Source organism: Arvicanthis niloticus, chromosome 10 (genome assembly GCF_011762505.2).
Source record: "Arvicanthis niloticus isolate mArvNil1 chromosome 10, mArvNil1.pat.X, whole genome shotgun sequence".
NCBI classification, from domain to species: Eukaryota; Metazoa; Chordata; class Mammalia; order Rodentia; family Muridae; genus Arvicanthis; species Arvicanthis niloticus.
In genome coordinates, this window is record NC_047667.1 from 82,047,827 (window position 1) to 82,067,036 (window position 19,210).

A 19,210-nucleotide genomic window follows, 5' to 3' on the forward strand; every position below is an offset into this window, starting at 1 on the left:
CTGTAGCTAAGGGTTTGGCTGTGTTCAACATGGATGTCCTCAATTGAAGACAGCTTGTCCTAGCTGACACAAACCCCATTTATCACTTCTTTAGTTACAAAGTAGACTAGTGAGAATCAGTACTTTTATTATACAGCCCAGAGATGCAGCATGACACTCAGTTTCTAGCTGCATTTCTCTTGGGACTTGATTCTTTTTATGGTAGAAGTTTCTAGATTTAAAGTCAGAAAACCAAAGAGAATGGATATTAAATTTAGCATTATTTTGCTATGTTTCTTTTGATGCATATACCTGCTTATTTTTCTTTAACTATTAATTTCTTCTATCCATCTTAAGATATCAAAGAGCCAGTGGGTTAAAAGGATTCAAGTGCAAACCTATGTGTTGATGTTAGAGGTTCTTGGCTACAATAATTAATCATCGCTATAAATTGAAATATTCCCTGATTTGGGAAACATGTGGGCTGGACCCATGCCATACTTTTCCTTCCATGACCATGCAGGACTTGGCAGGAATAAAAATACAATAACTCATGCCTGTGTCCAGAGATACCTGCAACTTGGGTGCAGTAATGACAAATTCATACATGTTTACATTCTACAGGACTCTATAAAATTCTTACAAGGATCTGGATTTTCTTAATTTTCTCTGAATTTTACAAATGATGAAATTGATGTTCAGAGAAACATAATTTCAAATATTCATTGCATTGGGAATTGAGCTGGCTTGATTCTTTGAGATCTGGGTAACAGGAATGCAGAATATCACCTGTGTGAATGATTTTAATATGTCCTTCCATGGAATACAACAGAAAGTCCCCATCCAGCACCAAGCCCATCACTACTGAGCAGGTGATTTCTTTCATTGCTGTGACAAAAATGATTTGGCTCATGGTTTCAAGACATACAGCCCATCCTGGTGAAGAGGGAACAAGAGCAAGATTAGGTTGTAACTTTTCACTGATGTGTCCACAGCAGTGAAAAGTCAGTGGAACTGTACTAGAAAACCTCAAGGCTCATCCCAGGGACCTACTGCCTCCATGGTTACTTTACTGCCTAAGGGTTTCAAAACCTTTCTCAACATCACCATCAGCTAGAGATCAAATTTCCAAATACATTAACACATGGAGAAATTTTTCATTTAACCCATGGTAATCACATGGTACCATTGCATCAACACTGCAACCTGTGGAATTAAGGAAAGAATTTAAGTGCAAACCTATGTGTTGGTGTTAGAAGTCCTTGGCTACAATAATTAACCATTGCTATAAAGTGAAATATTCCCTGATTTGGGAAACAGGTGAGCAGGAGCCATGTCATACTGTCCCTTCCCTTTATTCTCAGACTTTCTAGCACCAGAGTAATTTTTAATTATATCACATGACATTTGGGGAGGTAGCATACTGGTTTTTATAAATATTCAAAAAACAATTAATTACCCACTGTTGCTCAATCTTCCAACATTCTAGAAGCTATGGAAGTGACCACAGATGTTGTAGCCATGGATAAGGGTACAGAGAGATTTTAAGTCCTAGACAAAAGAATCGGAGCAGAAAATTCAAGGATAGTTGTAGAAATAGAGACAATTTCTTAAAAAAGAGTACTCTTCCAGATATGGAATTGGGCTAAAGTATTGAAAAAATGTTGAAAGCCCAATAGTGTGGGCCAAGAGCATGTGGCAGTTTCTGGCTCATTTTATAGCTCCTCCCATACTCCTTTTCTGTTCATATTCTGGGGGATTTTCATGTTCACAATCCTTCCCTCCCAGTTATTCCTGATGATGGAAGGTTTCCAATATTTCTCTGTCACTTTTTTATGTATGACCATATTTTAGAAATATTTTGTTTTTATTTCGGTGTATTGTCTATGTATGAGTAAGTGTATCTACTGGAAGAGAGTTATAGGTTATGAGTAGGCTGGTGGGGATACTGCAACCTGACTAAGTTCTCTGAAAGACTAGTACATGATTTTAACTGCTCAGCTACCTCTCCCCTACTACTATGCTGATGCCTTTTTCTTCTTTCTCCTCTACTTCTACATAGCCACCAAACCAGAAAAGTAATAGATACTATTAAAAAGTATAAAGCTTTAAAACTAACGAACAAATAACTCCAATGTTAAAAGAATATGAATAATGAAATATATAGGGCATATGTGGAGCTCAAGGTTAATTCCCCTAGTCATCTAAGATGTGTTGTTTGTGTGGACTTTACTATTTTTTATTATGACTACATTGAAGTATTAGGGACTAAACCTAAGTGATAATATTGAACTAACATTTTTATCTATTTTTATTTTGAAAATATATTTTGCTATACTCCCTCTTACCTCAGCCTCCCTCGCAAGTAGCTGAAATGCAGACCTATATCAATGGGGTATGCTGATTTAATTTTTCTTTCATTCATTAAATCCATTTTATTCTGTCAAATGATATTCTATACCTATATATAACAGATAAGAACAATGCTTAAAGATTAAATTAAGTTTATAAAATTAAGGTCTCTGTGGGTGGGAAGAGGTACATTGTTCTTTTGCATTGCTTTGGCTTTCCTGTTTCTATTGCTGAATACTAAAAACACTGGGACTTGCACAGTTAAATAGCTTTCTCCTGCTAAGAGTTCCATCTACTTTACTTTCAGCATATATTTTTCAGTAATACTGAATTGATAGCTTTTGGAATATATCTGATTGCTTCTTTAATTTTGATAAATAATGAGGTGTTTTTCTTGTGGATACAACATAGATTTGAGTGTTTGTTGTCAAAGTTCCCATTCTCAATTACATGGTATTTCTCTAAGTTTATGTTCACCCTTTTCCTTTTTCTTGCATCATTCCTATGCTTTGCAAAGATCTTGTAGCAGGAAAATGCTTCATGGCTAGGCTTATAGGGATGAGTCAGCGCAATATTTGTACTTTTACTTTCAATAATTGACCTGTGGGAGGTCAGGCAGAATGTGTAACTAATGACTTATGAATGTGACATCTTTCCACACCCAAAACATGTGACAGAATATCCCAGCAATTCACAGTAAACATAAGAGAAGTTGACTTGCAAGTCCTCCAGAGTTTCCCCTAAGTGTAAAATGACCATACTGTAAAAAAAATCTCATGCACCACACATCTAAAAATACAGTATTTTAGTTTAAGTTTTTTTGAAATGATTAAAACTATTTACACAAGGACAAAAACAAGATAGAAAAAAATTTTAAAAAGTAAAGAAAATGTATTTTCTCCAAATTTGGTATCTAACAGCTTTGGTGTCAGATGGAAATGTAATTTTACAAACCTCCTCAACTCGGGTTCCAATCAGGAGCCAGTGTTTTAGGGTCTTAGATAAGACACCCTGACAAAAGCAACCAAGGAGAAAGAGTTTATTATAACTCCCATCCCTAAGTTACAGCCCATCATAGAAGGGCAGTCTATGCAGCTGGAGGTTAAGAAGGCTAGACACATCATAACCATAGTCTAGAACAGAGTAAAACAAACACATTAACATATACTACCCAGCTACCTTTCTCAACTCTTAGATGATTTAGGTACCAATCCCAAGGAATAGTGTCAGCTGTTTTAAGGCTGCGCTTTCTTGCTTCAACTAACATAATCAAGGCAATTCTCCATAGGCATGCCCACAAGCCAACCAGAAAAGGATAACTGAAACTCTTCTCTGGTGGTGTTAGGTTGTATTGACACCTAAAACTGATCATCCATGAAGAGGCTTTTTATTGTAAACAGTTTGTAATCTAAAACACGGCCTCAAACATTATTGTTATTTTTTTTTTTTTTTTTGCCTTTCATCTTTACTGATGCTCTGACATTCATAAATGAAACAGTTCTGGTAAATTAAAGACCTACATTCTCCATTCATTCCCAGTGAAACTTGTTTGAGTTTGTTGTCTCATTGCTGTGCCATATACCTGGAGATGTAATGTAAGTTAGAAAAGGTTTGTTCAGATTCCTGATTTGATTACACTATGCTGATTAGGAAGGCACAATAGAATAGTGAACCAGCTGATGGCATTGTGTCTAGTCATGAATCACAGAAAGATGAATGCTGATGCTCAGCTCACTTTCTCCTTTTTATTCGGTTCGGGATCCAAGTCCACAGAGAGTGCCACCCACACTAGTGCTGTGTATAGGATATTATAAACTTTTGCATGAAACTTGAGTCATCACTACATGGAAAATTTTTCAGAAGGCCAGAGTTTCATTCCCAGCATCCACTATGAGGTACTTGAAACTGTAACTTCAGCTTCAATGGATCTAAAGCACATTCCCTGCGACCCCATCTTCACACACATGCACATATACCTGAAGAAAAAAATAAATCTTTAGAATCTTTTATAATTTTGTTGTTCAACATATTTGGAAAGGACACTTTCTTCTTTTTTCTGTTCCCATTTTTAATAACCAGTGTTGTAGGCTGGCTTTGGACATCTCTTTGATGTGAATTCAAGCTGAGAATGGGGAGTAACTAGAGGAGCAAAAGGGAATTATGACCTGACTTTTATTGTAAATAGAGCTTAGTTTGTGCAGAATTTCTAAGAAAATTGCACCTTGTAGCTCGGAAAGAAGAAATGTTATTAATCATGTTAAATTTTTGATCTTCAGCTGGGGTAGACTTCATCCAGACACTGAAGACCCTTTCCCTGCCATGTCTACATGAATGTACCTGCTTTTATTCTTTATTATTTATAGGTTATTTTAATTATTTACATTTCAAATGTTGTCCCAGTTCCCAGTTTTCCTCCACAAGCCCTCTCTCTTATTCTCTTCCCCCATGCTTCTATGAAGATGCTCCCCCACCTACCCACCCACCTACCCACTCCCACCTCACTGCCCTAGCATTCCCCTATGCTGGGGCATTGAGCCTCCATAGGACCAAGAGCTTCTGCTGTCACTGATGCCAGATAAGGCAATGCTGTGCTATATATGCAGCTGGAGCCATGGGTACCCCAATGTGTACTCTTTGGTTGGTGGTTTAGTCACTGGGAGCTCTGGGCTGAGTATTGTTCTTTTTCCTATGGGTTTGCAATTTCCTTCAGCTTCTTCAGCCCTTGCCCTAACTCTTCCATTGGGGTCCCAGTGCTCAGTCCAATGGTTGGCTGTGAGCATCTGCATCTTTATTGCTTAGGCTCTTGGAGAGCCTCTTAGTGGACAGCTATACCGGGCACCTATCAGCAAGTGTTTCTTGGCATCAGCAACAGTGTTTGGGTTTTGTGTCACTAGATGGGATGTATACCTAGGTGGGGTAGTCTCTGGATGGCCTTTCCTTCAGTCTCTGCTCCACTCTTTGTCCCTGCATTTCCTTTAGACAGGAAAAATTCTGGGTTAAGAATTTTGAGATACATGGGTGGCCCCTTCCTCCAACTGGTGGCTGTGCCACTGGATATGGTCTCTACACATTCTCTCTCCCCTTTGTTGGGTATTTCAGCAAATGTAATCCTCGTTGATTCCTGGGATCCTCTTGCTTTCCTGGCATCTGGGACTTTCTAGTGGCTAACCCCAGTTCTCCAATCCCCACTGCTACACATCTGTTCTTCTCCCCCATCTCCTCTCACTCCTGATACTGCCACCTTTTCACTCCCCCTTCTCTCTCCCACCCAAGTCTCTTCCTGCCTCTACCTCCTACAATTATTTTGTTTCCCCTTCTAAGTAGGACTGAAGCATTCACACTTTGGTCTTCCTTCTTTTTGAGCTCATATGGTCTCTGAGTTGTATAATTGGTATTCAAAGCTTTTGGGCTAATATACATTTATCAGTGAGTACATTCCATGTGTGTTCTTTTGTGACAGAGTTGCCTTTCTAGCCTATCTCAAAAGGGATATTTCTTTGCTACTACTTTTTCTTCTCTTGTTAACAGCTTTAAAATACTGGGGTGAATCACGCTGATAAGCTCTAATCCTGAAAACTCTTTGCTTTGAAGAAATGTCTTTGGGAAATCCTAGGTAGTGAAGAGATAATTAACTTTTAGCATTCACTGGAGGGGAGTGCCGCTCATTGGTTATCAACTTCCAGTGAAGGAAGTGTATTTTGTCTACATTTGAGCTCCTACTTGAGGCGCAGCATTCTTATTGCCAGTGCTGCTTTAGCATCACTGATGAGCTTATAGGCTCATGTGACCCCATTATCTGAGGATTTCCCCAGTAACAACCCACCATGGGACCGGCTCTCTGTTGTGAAGCAGACCCTGGAAAATGTAGGAGACTGATTTGTGACATGGTCTCTTTTTATTCACTTAACTCTTTAATGTCAGCATCTGCTTTAATCACAACACATTTCAATTATCTTGAAGACCCAACTGTGGGAGTCCAAGGGGATTATGATAATTGGTAGACTGTAGAGACACAGAAATGGGTTTCAAAATCTGTAAAAAAGCTATCTGACCTAACCAAGATCAACAAAGTTGGCTGCTCAGTAAAGTAACAGGTAAATGAAGGCAACATGACTGATTACTAATGTATGAGTATCGTTAAAAGGCTTACATTAGCACCTTGCCTTTTGATGAATATTGAAATATTTGTTTTGGATTCTCTAAGGAAACCATATAGAAATTAAAACTAATCTTAAACTGAATGGAGAAGAAATATAAGTTCTTCAAAAGGGGAACATAAAGCATACACACATACAGCTTAATCTATAAAGTAAAGCATTGCTCTGGAGTTGAGAGATGCTCACAAGGTAAGAGCACTTGATAATCATATAGGGGACCAGAGTTTGGCTCCCAGCATCCATACTGGACAGTTCACAACTGTAACTACTGCACTGGAGATTCAACACCCACTTCTAGCCATCTCAGGCATCCATTCTTAAATGTATATGCTCACAGACACATATGCAAACACATAATTTAAAAAATGATCAGCAAGATCATTTGTTGATCTAATACTGCTGATTAAAATTTACTTCAGTAAAAAAGGTAAAATAAGTTTTGTAGAGCATCAATCACCTGAACATTTGGAAATTAAAAGGAAATTAACAGTGGTCCTTCCTGTCCAGTCTGTTATAGGAACTGGAAAAGCGGGGGGTGGGGGGGAGTGTTCATAGTAAAGAGTTATTTCCTTATGCATCTATAGAAACACAGTTTTATTTTTATTTTGATTTAATCTTTTTGGAGTAACTTTTTGGGGTGAGTTCGAATTGAGGATTTTAGGGGAGTGTGCTACCTATTATCAGCATTGTTGTATGAATGACTACTTTATAGAACAAACACATGGTCAAACACTTAAGTGTTGTATTTATTTCTATAGACAGAGGATCTGGTTATGTTAATGCTAACAGATGACTTTTAAATTTTTCAGAGATCTATAAATGCTGAATGGTAGTCATTAGGAGTGAATTACCAGAAGGTTTTCATTCAAAAGGAGCATAAACCTCATCTATTTAATTTTACTTCTACAAGTCAAGAAAAGAAGCAGAGTGACTAAGAATGCTTACTTTATTCTAGGTGAAAATGAGGGAACATATTGGACCTTAGGATTTTTATATAAAGTGAGCCTCTACTGTACATCTTGTGGTTGCTATGGAAACCGGGCCCCAAAAATAATCCTAGATTTTACCTGGCAGGTACACTGAAATGTTGGCTGTCATGCAGTTTCGATACCCTCCTTTTCAGACACTATACCACCTCAGCTTATCTTAGTTTAGTCCAGTTGGTTTCATCTGAAAATTAAGACCATTTCTCCTGTGAATGTGTTTCTTTTTACCATCACATGTGATAATAAAATTAAAAACATGCTTTTGCAGGCCTGGAAAGATTGCCCAGTATATAAAGTTCTTACCACACAAGGATGAGGATCCCCTGCACCTATGTAATTGCTGGGTGGGTATGACACATTCCATGTGATACCAGCAAGTGAGAAGTAGGGACAGTGAATCCTTGGAGAAAGATGCCTAGATAGGCTATCAGAATCAACCAGCTCTGGCTTCATTTGAGAGACCCTGACTTAGTAAATTTGCAAGAAATGAGAGAAAAATACCAGAAGTCGATGTCTGGTTTTCACATGAATATGCATATACATACTCCAGTTCTCAAACAAACACAACATATGTATCCATATATAAGCCCACCAACACATACACAAATTTATATACCACATGCACACAACACACACGGACACACACATGGACACACACACACACACACATGGACACACACACACACATGGACACACACACACGGACACACTCACAAGATACAGTTGCTTTGTGAAGATGCTTTAGCCAATGAATTTCTACATATACAAAGCTAACTTGTCAGTATTCTGTCCCTGATGACTGTCTTTTTGTCTTAATTTGTATAAGTACATTCCACAGTACTTATTCTATGCTTCAAGAATATATTTCCATCAGCATTTCTATTATAAGGCAAGACATGACTTGCAAACCAACTGTAAAATATACTGAGTGGTGTAGGCATTTATAAAGGTTAATGTAGTCTTTCTATATCTTAGAAAATAACACAATGCTTCCCTAGCATGCATGCGGTCCTGGATTTCATGTGGAGTTGCACAATATGACATCAAAAACCTGTTTCTGATCTCATACTTAATCACCATTAGTATATAAGTATTCTGTTTCTTTCAGATCTTATTTTCTCTAAATAACAACAGTGAATACAACACAAGTACACATTTACTTTACATCCTGTATATATGACAAATGCATGTGAGTATAAGAGTGCCTATGCCTATGTGATTGTATGTACAGGCCACAACAGGATATGAGTGCCTTTCTCTAACACTCTCTGCCTTATTGCTTTGAAATGGGGTCTTTCACTGAACCAGAAGTTCAATGTTAGGTTAAGCTGGCCAGGTAAGCTGACATAGATGTACTTGTCTATACACCACCATGTTGGGGTTTCAGGCAAGCTCAGACTACTTGGCTTTTGACCTGGTGCTAGAAAATTAAATTCTGGTCTTTGCAAACAATCTTGCCTAGTGAGCCATTTCCACATAGTTTGTTTCACTTACTAGCATGTTGTTTCTTGGGAGACGTCCTCTTGCCCTGACATGCAAATGCTCCTCTTCATTTTAGGTGCTTCTCCACTCCACAGTATGGGCATGCCACCTTTTGTATACCCACAATGGTTGACTATATTTCTATATTAGCTTCCGGTTATTTTAAAATTGTTATCTTCTCTAATAATATTGGCTAGCTCTCAGGGCCACGTTCTCTTGACTCCCAATCCATAGTGGCTTCTCTTCCTTCTTCTGTCCCTTCTTCTCCCTATGTTCTCTCTCTGACCCCCAATCCAGGAAACCTAAACCATAACTGTGTCTCTTCTGCCTAACTACTAGCTGTTGGCATCTTTATTTACCAATCAGAAATAACTTAGGGCTAAGGTGTAGGTACATACTCTCTTCTTTGGGACATCCAGGTCATGAGGGCTGTACTTAACATTACAATAGGAAAAAAAAACAACCTCAACAAAACTGAAATACATTTTTGTTTTTTTAAGTGTTTGCTTTATTGACTTCCACCTTGTAAAGTCAGGTTTCTCATTTGACTCTAAAGTGAGAGCATTTTGTTTTCTAGCTAATTGGCTTGCCTCAGAGACTTCTCTCTGCATTCTGGGTGCAAAAGTCACAAGTGGACTCTCCTGCATTCCTGGAATATTGCATGGATGCCAGGGATACAAACTCAATTCCTCATACAGCCAGTGTTTTACCACTGAACCATATTTTCAATCCTATAATGACAATTTTAGTTGATAATCTTATGGTTGTGACTACCAGTATCCACACACAATGTTTCCTTTTATAGCTATAAGACATCCACTTTCTGTGTTTGGTTTTAAAATAATCAGTTTGTGCCACTGGATAGAGCAAAGAAAAGAAACAGCATTTAATATGAACCAATTTTAAAAAGATCTGAAAATCATGCTCATGAAACAGCACTTTCAAATAAGCAAATTAGGCTAATAAATATGATATCAACTATGTGTGTTGAAATGCCCTTTTCTAGTCTATGTGCACTGGTCCCGAACACACCATGCTATAAGGAAGCCCTGCATATTCTCACTAATTTTTCTCCTTATTCTAGAAATATTAAACTTTTTCCTTTCCCAAATATGCTTTTCAGTTTGAGAAATACATCATTGATTTTTTAGTGACCATAGACAAATGACTTTGAGGCCTACATTTTCAATGTTAAGTTGAATTTATTAACACTAGTGCAGGGTCTATGGGAAACTTATTTAAAATGTTTTTAAAGGACTAGTATTTCTGACAGCTTGGCACAAGTCTTTCTCTCCATATCCAGCTGGACTTGAGAATATTGCACTAAAATCATTATACTTTGTATAATATAAGAAAAAAATTATTAGGGTGTTTTTGTAATGATAGAATTGTTTAGTGTCTGTGTATGTGTGTGTGTATGTTTGTATGTGTTTTCATGTTGATGTATGTACAAAAGCACTTGTGTTGTCCTATATCCTATAGATGTAGAGGCCAGAGGATACCCATAGGTGTTATTCCTCAGGCATAATCGATTTTGGTTTTGAAACAGGTTGTCTCACAGGTCTGGAACTCAACACATAGACTGGGCTAGATAGCCACTGAGTATAAGAGATTTGACTGTCTCTGTCTCCTTTGCTCTGGCATTACAAGCATGCAAAATCATATATACAGATTCTAGGTGAATGAGCTCAGGCCCTCATTTTTGTAAGACAAACACTTTTTTGATTAAGTTATTTCTTCCAGAACCTATGAGATTTCCTAGGAAAAGATAAGCTACTGATAGTGCAAAGTAACATAGTCTCATCCTACCAATTTGAGTGAAATGTATATTCCTGGAAAACACTTGGTTTATCTCAGAGATTGCAACACATATTATAGAAAGTACTCTAAAGGTCTGGAAAAGAAAACAGGTCTTGGAGAGCAACAGAAACTAAATGTACAAATGTCATCAGGACTCCCTCTTTCTCTTGTGCTGCATGCTGTAGGTTGACAGATCCCCTTTCTATCTCTTCTATATTCTTCATATGCATGAATTCATGACATTTTGGAATCCTACATTCGATAGTATAAGCCAAATTAGGCTACTCGCAATTTTCTTGCCATCAAAACTAAAGGAAGCATATAAAGGACATTGTTTACCTTTATTTGTTTATCTTTCTGTTGTTAAAGCAATATGTACTTGTTGAAGCAATAGGTGGATCAGAAGGTAGAGATGCTCACTGTAAATACTTCTAACTTGAATTCAGTTCCTAAGACCTACATGGTAGAAGAAGAGAACTGACTCCCTCAAGTTATCCTCAGATCTATACACATCCCACATGGCAGGTGTGCCCTTTCACCACATTTATACATGCTAAGTAAGTAAGTAAATGTAAAAAAGAATATTTAAAAATAAACATTTTCATGGCTGCCAGAAACAGTCAGGATACCTGGGGCCTCATTGATTCAGCATGAGGGTAGATAGGGTGAAAAAGGATGATCAACACAGCCTCAGAAGATTCTTGAGAAAAATGAGCTCAGGGTAAGAGATGGCCAGAAGTCGAGCTAGAGAGTTGACTCAGCAACTTGATGGCTCGCAAGCATCTATAATTTCATGTCTAGGAGTCTAACACACTTTTCAGGCCTCCTCCAACATCAGGTTCACATGGATATGGTACATCTATAAACATGTAGGCAAACACTCATATCCACAATATGAGAAAAAAGTCCACAAGTGGGGATGTCCAGAGGCAAGACCATGATAGAGTATCAAAGAAGAGAGGGGTCTTGGCCACAGATGTTCAACAGAGTGTTACTCCACAGGGTATGTGAGGGATGATTAGGGGTGGATGGGAGGTGGGGATATAAAGTACCTTACTTGGACTTTGATGAAAGGACAATAAACTGTTTTGCCATAAGTAGTGAAGGTCACTGGGATGATTTTAACACTTTCTGAACAGGTATAATTTTGTGGCATACTAGTTGAGGAAGCATTAATCTTTAAACCATGTTCCATGTCCCCCAAAGAAGCACAGACAGTAATCTCCAGGACTTCTTACTCTTTTCCCTTCCTTTAAAGAGCCATATTATGTTCCAATGTAATGTAACCCTCTGCGCTTTGTGCCAAAATAAATATACTATTCTCTTCAATATTCCAACATCCATTCTGCTATCTGTGTAATAGCATTTAAAGTTTTACTTAAAGGTGGGATTCAATTCTGAGATCTCTACTACTCAGCAGAACAAGCACATTTGCATGGTTTTCAGATCATTTAACTCTGACAGTTATAGGATGTTAGCAGATCCATTTTCCTTTGCTACTCACAAAAGTATTGCTTGCCTCTCTGTTTCAACCATCTTGGCTTATTTGTTTTGCATTGTCTCCCATTAGGTGTTTGCCAAACTACTGTGAACATGGAGGACACTGTGCCCAAACCTGGACTACCTTCTACTGCAACTGCAGTGTTACTGGTTACACAGGAGCTACTTGTCATGACTGTGAGTACACACAGTGTGCCTATAGTATGTAGGCACAACTCCTCTGGGAATGCAAAGTGTGGGCCCTGGATACTCACAATGGTTGGGAGCACTGTTTATTCCTTTAGCATGAGTTATCAAATAGGGGACAATATTCCAAATACTAAAGGATGCAATGGAAAAGAATAGACACATGTCATACTTTTTTGGAGTTTATGAGAACAGGACAAACAAAGTGAGGTCAGATATATGCTAAATTGAAAGAGAGAAATGGTGCTGTAAGTACACAGGGGAGCTTTGCAAGAAACGACAATGTCTTGATGGCTTTAATTGCACTGCTGCAATGAGTGACTCATATGTACCTCTGGTCTAAGTGACCAGTGGCTTGATGTCTGTCTAGTTATTTTTATGCTGTAATGATAAAACACTATGGCCAAAGCAAATTAAGAGAGAAAAGATTTATTTGGATTTACAGTTCCAGAAGGATATGATCCATTCTAAAGGAGGAAGAGACAGCAACAGGTGGGAAAAGCATGGTAGAAAGAACAGATATTCTGACAGATCACTTTGTATCCACACTCAGGACTGACTCTATAGGAGATGGCATAAAGCTCTATAGCTTCAAGTCCTGCCCCCAGTTTCCAATCTCTTCCAGTGAGGTTACACCATTTAAAAGTTCTGAAACTTTTCCAAATAGCACCACAAGCCAGAGACCAACTGTTCAAACATGAGATTATAAGACAATCTTCACATTCAAACTACAACATAGCTATACTACAAAGTCTCTCACACACTGTCAGGCCTTTTTTTCTCATTATCTTCATTAATGGCAGAGGTTTCATTATCTGAATATTGTTATGGCCAAGGGAAGAAAATACACGAAGGAAATACATATTAAGGATACAAGCTTGTGTTTATTCATAGGTTTCCACTGAAATATGGATGAGTCTTACTTCTTCTCACATTTAATTGGCCAGGTACTTCCCTACAGTATTCTCCAATAGGAGGTAAAATATGTCAGACCATGAGAAATTGCACTAAAAAACTAAAATATTGGCTGTAAGTATTCATGACTACATGTCAGTGGTCCGCATTTGGCAAGCTTCAGATTGAAGGCCTTAGCTGATTGTGTCCAAGTTATACAAGAAAAACAGGAAGATAGATTCTTAGAGTAAGGGAGGAAGAGTACCTAGGAGTGTAACAGTGTCCTGTGGTGAAATTGTGAAGAACCCATGAGCTAGATTGGAGTGCTCAGGAGACAGGAGAGCAGGACTAGGCTGGGACATGTGGAAAGAAAATATATTCATTTTCCTGTGGTTAGCATAATTTCATTCATGTTCAGGGCTGAAAATAATTTTTCTTCTGTATAAACTGCATTTATTTTTAATCTGTTTCACTTTGAGCAGAACCCTAAGAAGGTTCCATGATTTAGCTACTGTGAAAAGTGCTGAAAACAATACTGATGTGCAAGTGTTTATGGGATAATGACTTGGAGTTTTTTAAATAATCCGCCCCCCCCCAGGAGTTATGTGGCTAATATATCTGGTTGGTCTAGTATTCAATATTCCAGATACTTTCTCTCATTTGTGAGTCCTAGATTGTATTAGCTGAATTAAGGAGACATGAAATTAGAAGTGAATCTGTATGGGAAGGAGGTATAATGATGGGAGGCATGATGAGATTTGGAGCAGAATGTTCAAAGATACTCGGCATAGTCCACAAGTCCTCTTCCCAAACGTGGAGCTCACTCTTTCTGATGCACTGGTTGGTGAGCAAGATGCAAGAATAGTCACTACCTATCACCTAGCTCTGGGACTGCAGGCACATAGCACTCTTACTCAGGTTTTTGTTCTAAGGACAAAGTTAGAATCTCATACATATGCACAGCAAGGACTTCCAACTGAGCCATCTTTCCACCACCACCATGTATTATTTACAGGATTAATCCTCAGAAATGGCACAGGGTCAAAGATATTGATTTGAAGGGTCTTACTTCATACTTCTAAGTGTCTGAACGTCTTAAGACAGTGTATTCTTCATAGTTCTTTTCTGTGACTTTATTTTCATTTTTTTTTCTGCTGGAATCACTTAATGGATAAAACTACTTACCATGCCTTTCTGCCAAACACTTGGATATCAAAATGGTTATTATTTGTACTCTTGGGGAGCCTCAAATAAATTGTATTTTTTTGTTTTTAAGATAAACTGCTTGAACCATAGAAGGATTGTTCTTCATTTACTGACCAAATGCCTTGAATACCTGATCATTAATATTTTGATGTGGTTGGACTCCAGAATTCCCATGAATGAAAATGAAAGAAAGAATCTTATGTTGTTCCTTGGAAAAGAGACTAAAGCTAATGTTTTTATCACTTCTCTGAGTTAGAGAAGGATTCTCAATGATTTATATTCTGACTACACTAAGGAATGGCTCAAGTGTGCCTATTTTCTTAGACCAGCCAAAGTCAGTACATGCCTAGGTCACTCCCAGCTGCAGGAACAAACTCACTTATCCTCTATATTTTTCATTTGTTGTCTCATCATGCTTTTCTCCAAGCTCTTTAAAAATCTACCTATTTGTTGACCAACCGACTTCTGTTATGGTAAGAGGTGACCATCAGGGTATGACTTACAACTTCTGTGAACTGATCCTCAAATTGCTTTTTTCTGGAGATAGTATCTTACATATCATTCTCAATTTATTGTTAACATTTTATCACCACTGCTTTTCTGTGTGTCATATGTATCTATTCTTTTGAAAATTATTTATCTGAGACAACAATAATAGAGACTGCAAATGCTCAGATGCACACATGTCACTTGTCACATGGGGATCTAGAGTAACATTTTGGGAAGTCAGTTCTTGCCTTCCTTGCTGAGGCAAAATATTACTTCTTTTATTCTGCCTACTGGCAATATATTTCTGATCCAGAAACTTCTGAGACATTCTTCTATTTCTGCTTCTAATTTTGTTGCAAAAGTGCTAAGATGTTAGATGTCTGCCCCCACATTCATATTTTTATGTGGGTTGTAGCAATTTGGATTAGGATTAATAGTCTTGTGTGGTTAATGTTTTACCTACATAGCTCTATTCCTGGTCCATATGTATTTCTTCTATTTCTGAGAATGTTTCACTTCCCAGTGTTTGAAGCAATGGCTCAGTTGATGATGTACTTTCCTGGATCATAATGTATATTTTTAAAAGCTGTATGTAATGTTCAGCACTCTGTAAAAATTAAGGGTGAGATGTGATCCTATGATAGGATACCCTAATCTTACAGGCTTGTTAATCTTGATAAATCAGTGAGCCCAAGGTTCAATCAGAGATCTGTCTCAAGATACAATTGAAAAAAAATTATGAAAGATAACAATGGTAAGTCCCTATATATGCATACCTACCAACAGACAAATACACATGCACACACACACACAAACACACAAACATACACATACTGAAATACACATGCTCACACACAGACACAGATGCACATGCATACACATGAACACACAATGCCTTTCTTCTGCTTCTTTCTTCTTCTCCTTTTCTTTTTGTCCCTTCATCTTTCCTCTTTGTCATTCTTCTTGTCTCTCTCTTTCCTTTGTCTTTTTCTTCTTTTCTCTTCTATTTCTTCCCCCTCATTCTTCCTCTGTACCCTTTCTTTCTTTCATTTGTTCTTCCTTTCTCGTTTTTCTCTTCCTTCTTCTCGTCTACTTGAAGTTGAGAACCATCTGCTATTGGCATGTAAGGTAAAGAATGTTACTCTCAATAAGAAACTTATCTAATAATATCAACATTCGAGTTAAGCCTCAGATAAAGATATGAAAGGTAGTTTGTAATAGATGTTTTTGTCAATAGATAATTTTGTCAATTTAGATTTTATAAGAATTTATTAGAAATTTAGAATTTCTATGTACAATCATCTAAATATGCCAGTTACCTGTTTGCCTAAAGAGGAACTAGCAAAGCCTCTCTGCTTTGTGATGACTGTTATCTGTGAGGACCAGACAGCTTAATATGCTCTCAGTCAATACATGCTTATTGACTGTCCAAAGCAAACAACACTCCATTAGATTTAAGGGAAGAAAGCTGACACCGTTTTGTAAAGCTGAAAAGGGACCTGAGAGGTTTTGTTAGGATGTCAGCAAGCTACAGTGTGAAGAGACGAAAGAAGCTTGAGACATGGGGAATGGGGCAGAGATCCTGAACATGCTGCAAGTGTCAACAGATAGATGTTAAGAAAATCAAAGACAGCTATTTCATAAGAGGCAGACATAAGCTGGAATGCAACTGTCCTGTCATTTAGCAAGACAGCACAATAACTAATCACATGACTTGTAAAACCATATGTGTTTCAAAGAGCAATGGCTTCATTTTTGTCAGCTTCTATTCTTTTCCTGTAACACAATCCTCTACAAAGTCATTTTTTGAATCAGAAAGAAGTGCACTCCAAAAATATATGACTAAAATAACATGTAAGATCTGATATTTCCATGTTAAATTCCATTAATTACATATAAAGAATCACATTCATCAAACATCATAAATATTTTTCATGAAATAGACTATTAATGATCGACACTCCCATATGCGCACATCCTATGGTTATTAGAACAACATTGCTGCACAAACTGACCGATGTAGATGAAGGATTGGCATAGTATGGTCATCAGTGGGAGAACCTCAGACACAGCTGAGATAATCACTGTACCCATGATTTCAGGTAACTTGCTGAATTTTCATGCTCTATCATTCATCATGAATATACCTTAGGCTATGAATTGACTTTACTAAAAAAGATTAGTAAATCTCTCTAAAAACATGACTCAGAATGAGTATGATGATTCAGTGTGCTATGTCACAATCACATTGTGCACTTCTCTTTTTTATTTGTTTTAGTTTCTCTCTCTCTCTGAGTGTGTGTGTGTGTGTGTGTGTGTGTGTGTGTGTGTGTGTGTGTGTACATGAAGCCATATGTACATATATCTCTGGATGCACACTCTGGAGGAAAATGTTATGTTCTGTTACTCTCCACCTTATCTCCTTGAGAACGGGTCTTTCACTGAACCTGGAACTAGGCTGAAAACCAGTATTTTTCAGAGATTCTCTTGTCACTGCCCCCATGCTGATGTCATAGATAAGTTGGTAATATGCCTACCTTTTTATTTGAGTTCTGGGGACCTAAATGCAAATCCATATATTTGCAAAGGAAGCACTGCTACCCAGTGAGCCATCCCTCAGGCCTCACTTCACAGTTTTTAAACTATTTTCTGATGTCCTTTCCCAAAACAATATCTATATAACTCACATAGCCCATCCCTTTTCTAGGGTTCAGAAAACACAAAGGATTCTCTAACATTCTTTGCTGTTTGTTCTTAAAAGCAAAATTGGCCCAAACAAAGGGCTGTTTTTCTAAGAGTCATGGGTATCTGAAGTTCCTTCCTATCCTATTCCCCTTGAAGCAGTTCACAGATGTCAACCATGAGTGTTTTCAACAAGAGAATGGAGAATCAAAAAGTTCTAAGGAGTAAATATATGTGTTATTTCTAATCAATATTTCATTTTAAACTATGACTGACTCCACTGATTAAATTGTCGAGTAAAGGCCGTGCAGTGGTAGCACATGCCTTTAATCCCAACACTTGGGAGACAAAGGCAGCAGATTTCTGAGTTCCAGGCCAGCCTGGTCTACAGAGTGAGTTCCAGGACATTGACTATCTACAACAGGACCAGTATCCAGTAGATGATTACTAAATATTTAATATTTAAGCTTAACTGAGTAAAGGGCATAGGATAGAGGTAGTCATAGCCTTTGTAAGGCAGGCTTAGTGCTCAGTTATAGTTGGCTGGCTGACTAAGGGCCTGGCTCTGACCCAAAGCTCTTCACTCCATTAGGCACTCTAGTCCAGGCTAGGAACTCACAGAGAAACCCTATCTCGAAAAACAAAACAAAACAAACAAACAAAAAAGTCAAGTAACTAACTTTGAGTCTGTTCAATTTGAAGGATATAAAGTTTTTGACAATGTAGTTCAGAGAAAAACTTCAGATAGTGTTTCTCCACATGTTGTAGTTCTCTTAATAGAGCATCTCTGTGACCTGTATCAAGTTACTCTGCTAATCATAGCCTTGCTGATGCCACATTCAAGGGAAAAATAATAGAATCCACCCCTACTGCTATTGAGATAAATTCCTGAGTCAGTGGGCGTGAAATCTCTCTGACAAGTCTGATCATAGACCTTCCTTGTGGTTTCAGCTGCATTTGTATCATCATCTTGTCTATACTACAACCTTGAGGAAAGACAAAGCAAGTGTTCTTCTTCATACAAATGCAAAGAATAAGATGAAGAACAGTTTAATATGGAGATTCAAGGACATTCAACTACAAAACCAAGTAGGACAAAAGCCTGACTATGATGGCTACTTCCAAAAAAGAAAAAAAAATGGTTGGGTCCATTATAAAGGACCCGTGTGTGCTTGTCTGTGTGTTAATGCACATGTAGACGTGTGTGTGTGTGTGTGTGTGTGTGTGTGTGTGTGTCTGTGTGTCTGTGTGTCTGTGTGTATGTGTGTGTGTGAGTGTGACTTTCTCCACCCCTCTCTACCTTCTTTTTTCTGGGGGGACAACAAGGTCTCTCACTAAACTAAGGGTTCACTTTTTCATGTAGGCTTGATGGCCAACAAGGCCCTATGATCTATACACTCTTTGCATGATTTTAGTCACACATAACTGAGCACGGCTATGCCCAGCTTTTAGTTGGGTCTAGAGATCTGAATCAAGGTCCTTGTGCTTGCAGAACAA

General features: G+C 37.9%; 1 protein-coding gene across 5 annotated transcripts in view; it reads left to right on the top strand.

Annotated features, from left to right (window-relative positions):
* Positions 1-19,210, top strand: part of LOC117716170 (contactin-associated protein like 5-2) — a 737,433-nt gene that overhangs the window by 433,204 nt on the left and 285,019 nt on the right. For all 5 annotated transcript variants that reach the window (XR_013113069.1, XR_013113068.1, XM_076941723.1 and 2 more), the window contains exon 11: positions 12,327-12,433. Coding sequence is in view for 3 of the 5 variants with exons in the window: in XM_076941723.1 (XP_076797838.1) it covers positions 12,327-12,433 (107 nt within the window). In the remaining 2 variants the exon portion in view is untranslated. The remainder of the gene's footprint in view (positions 1-12,326; positions 12,434-19,210) is intronic.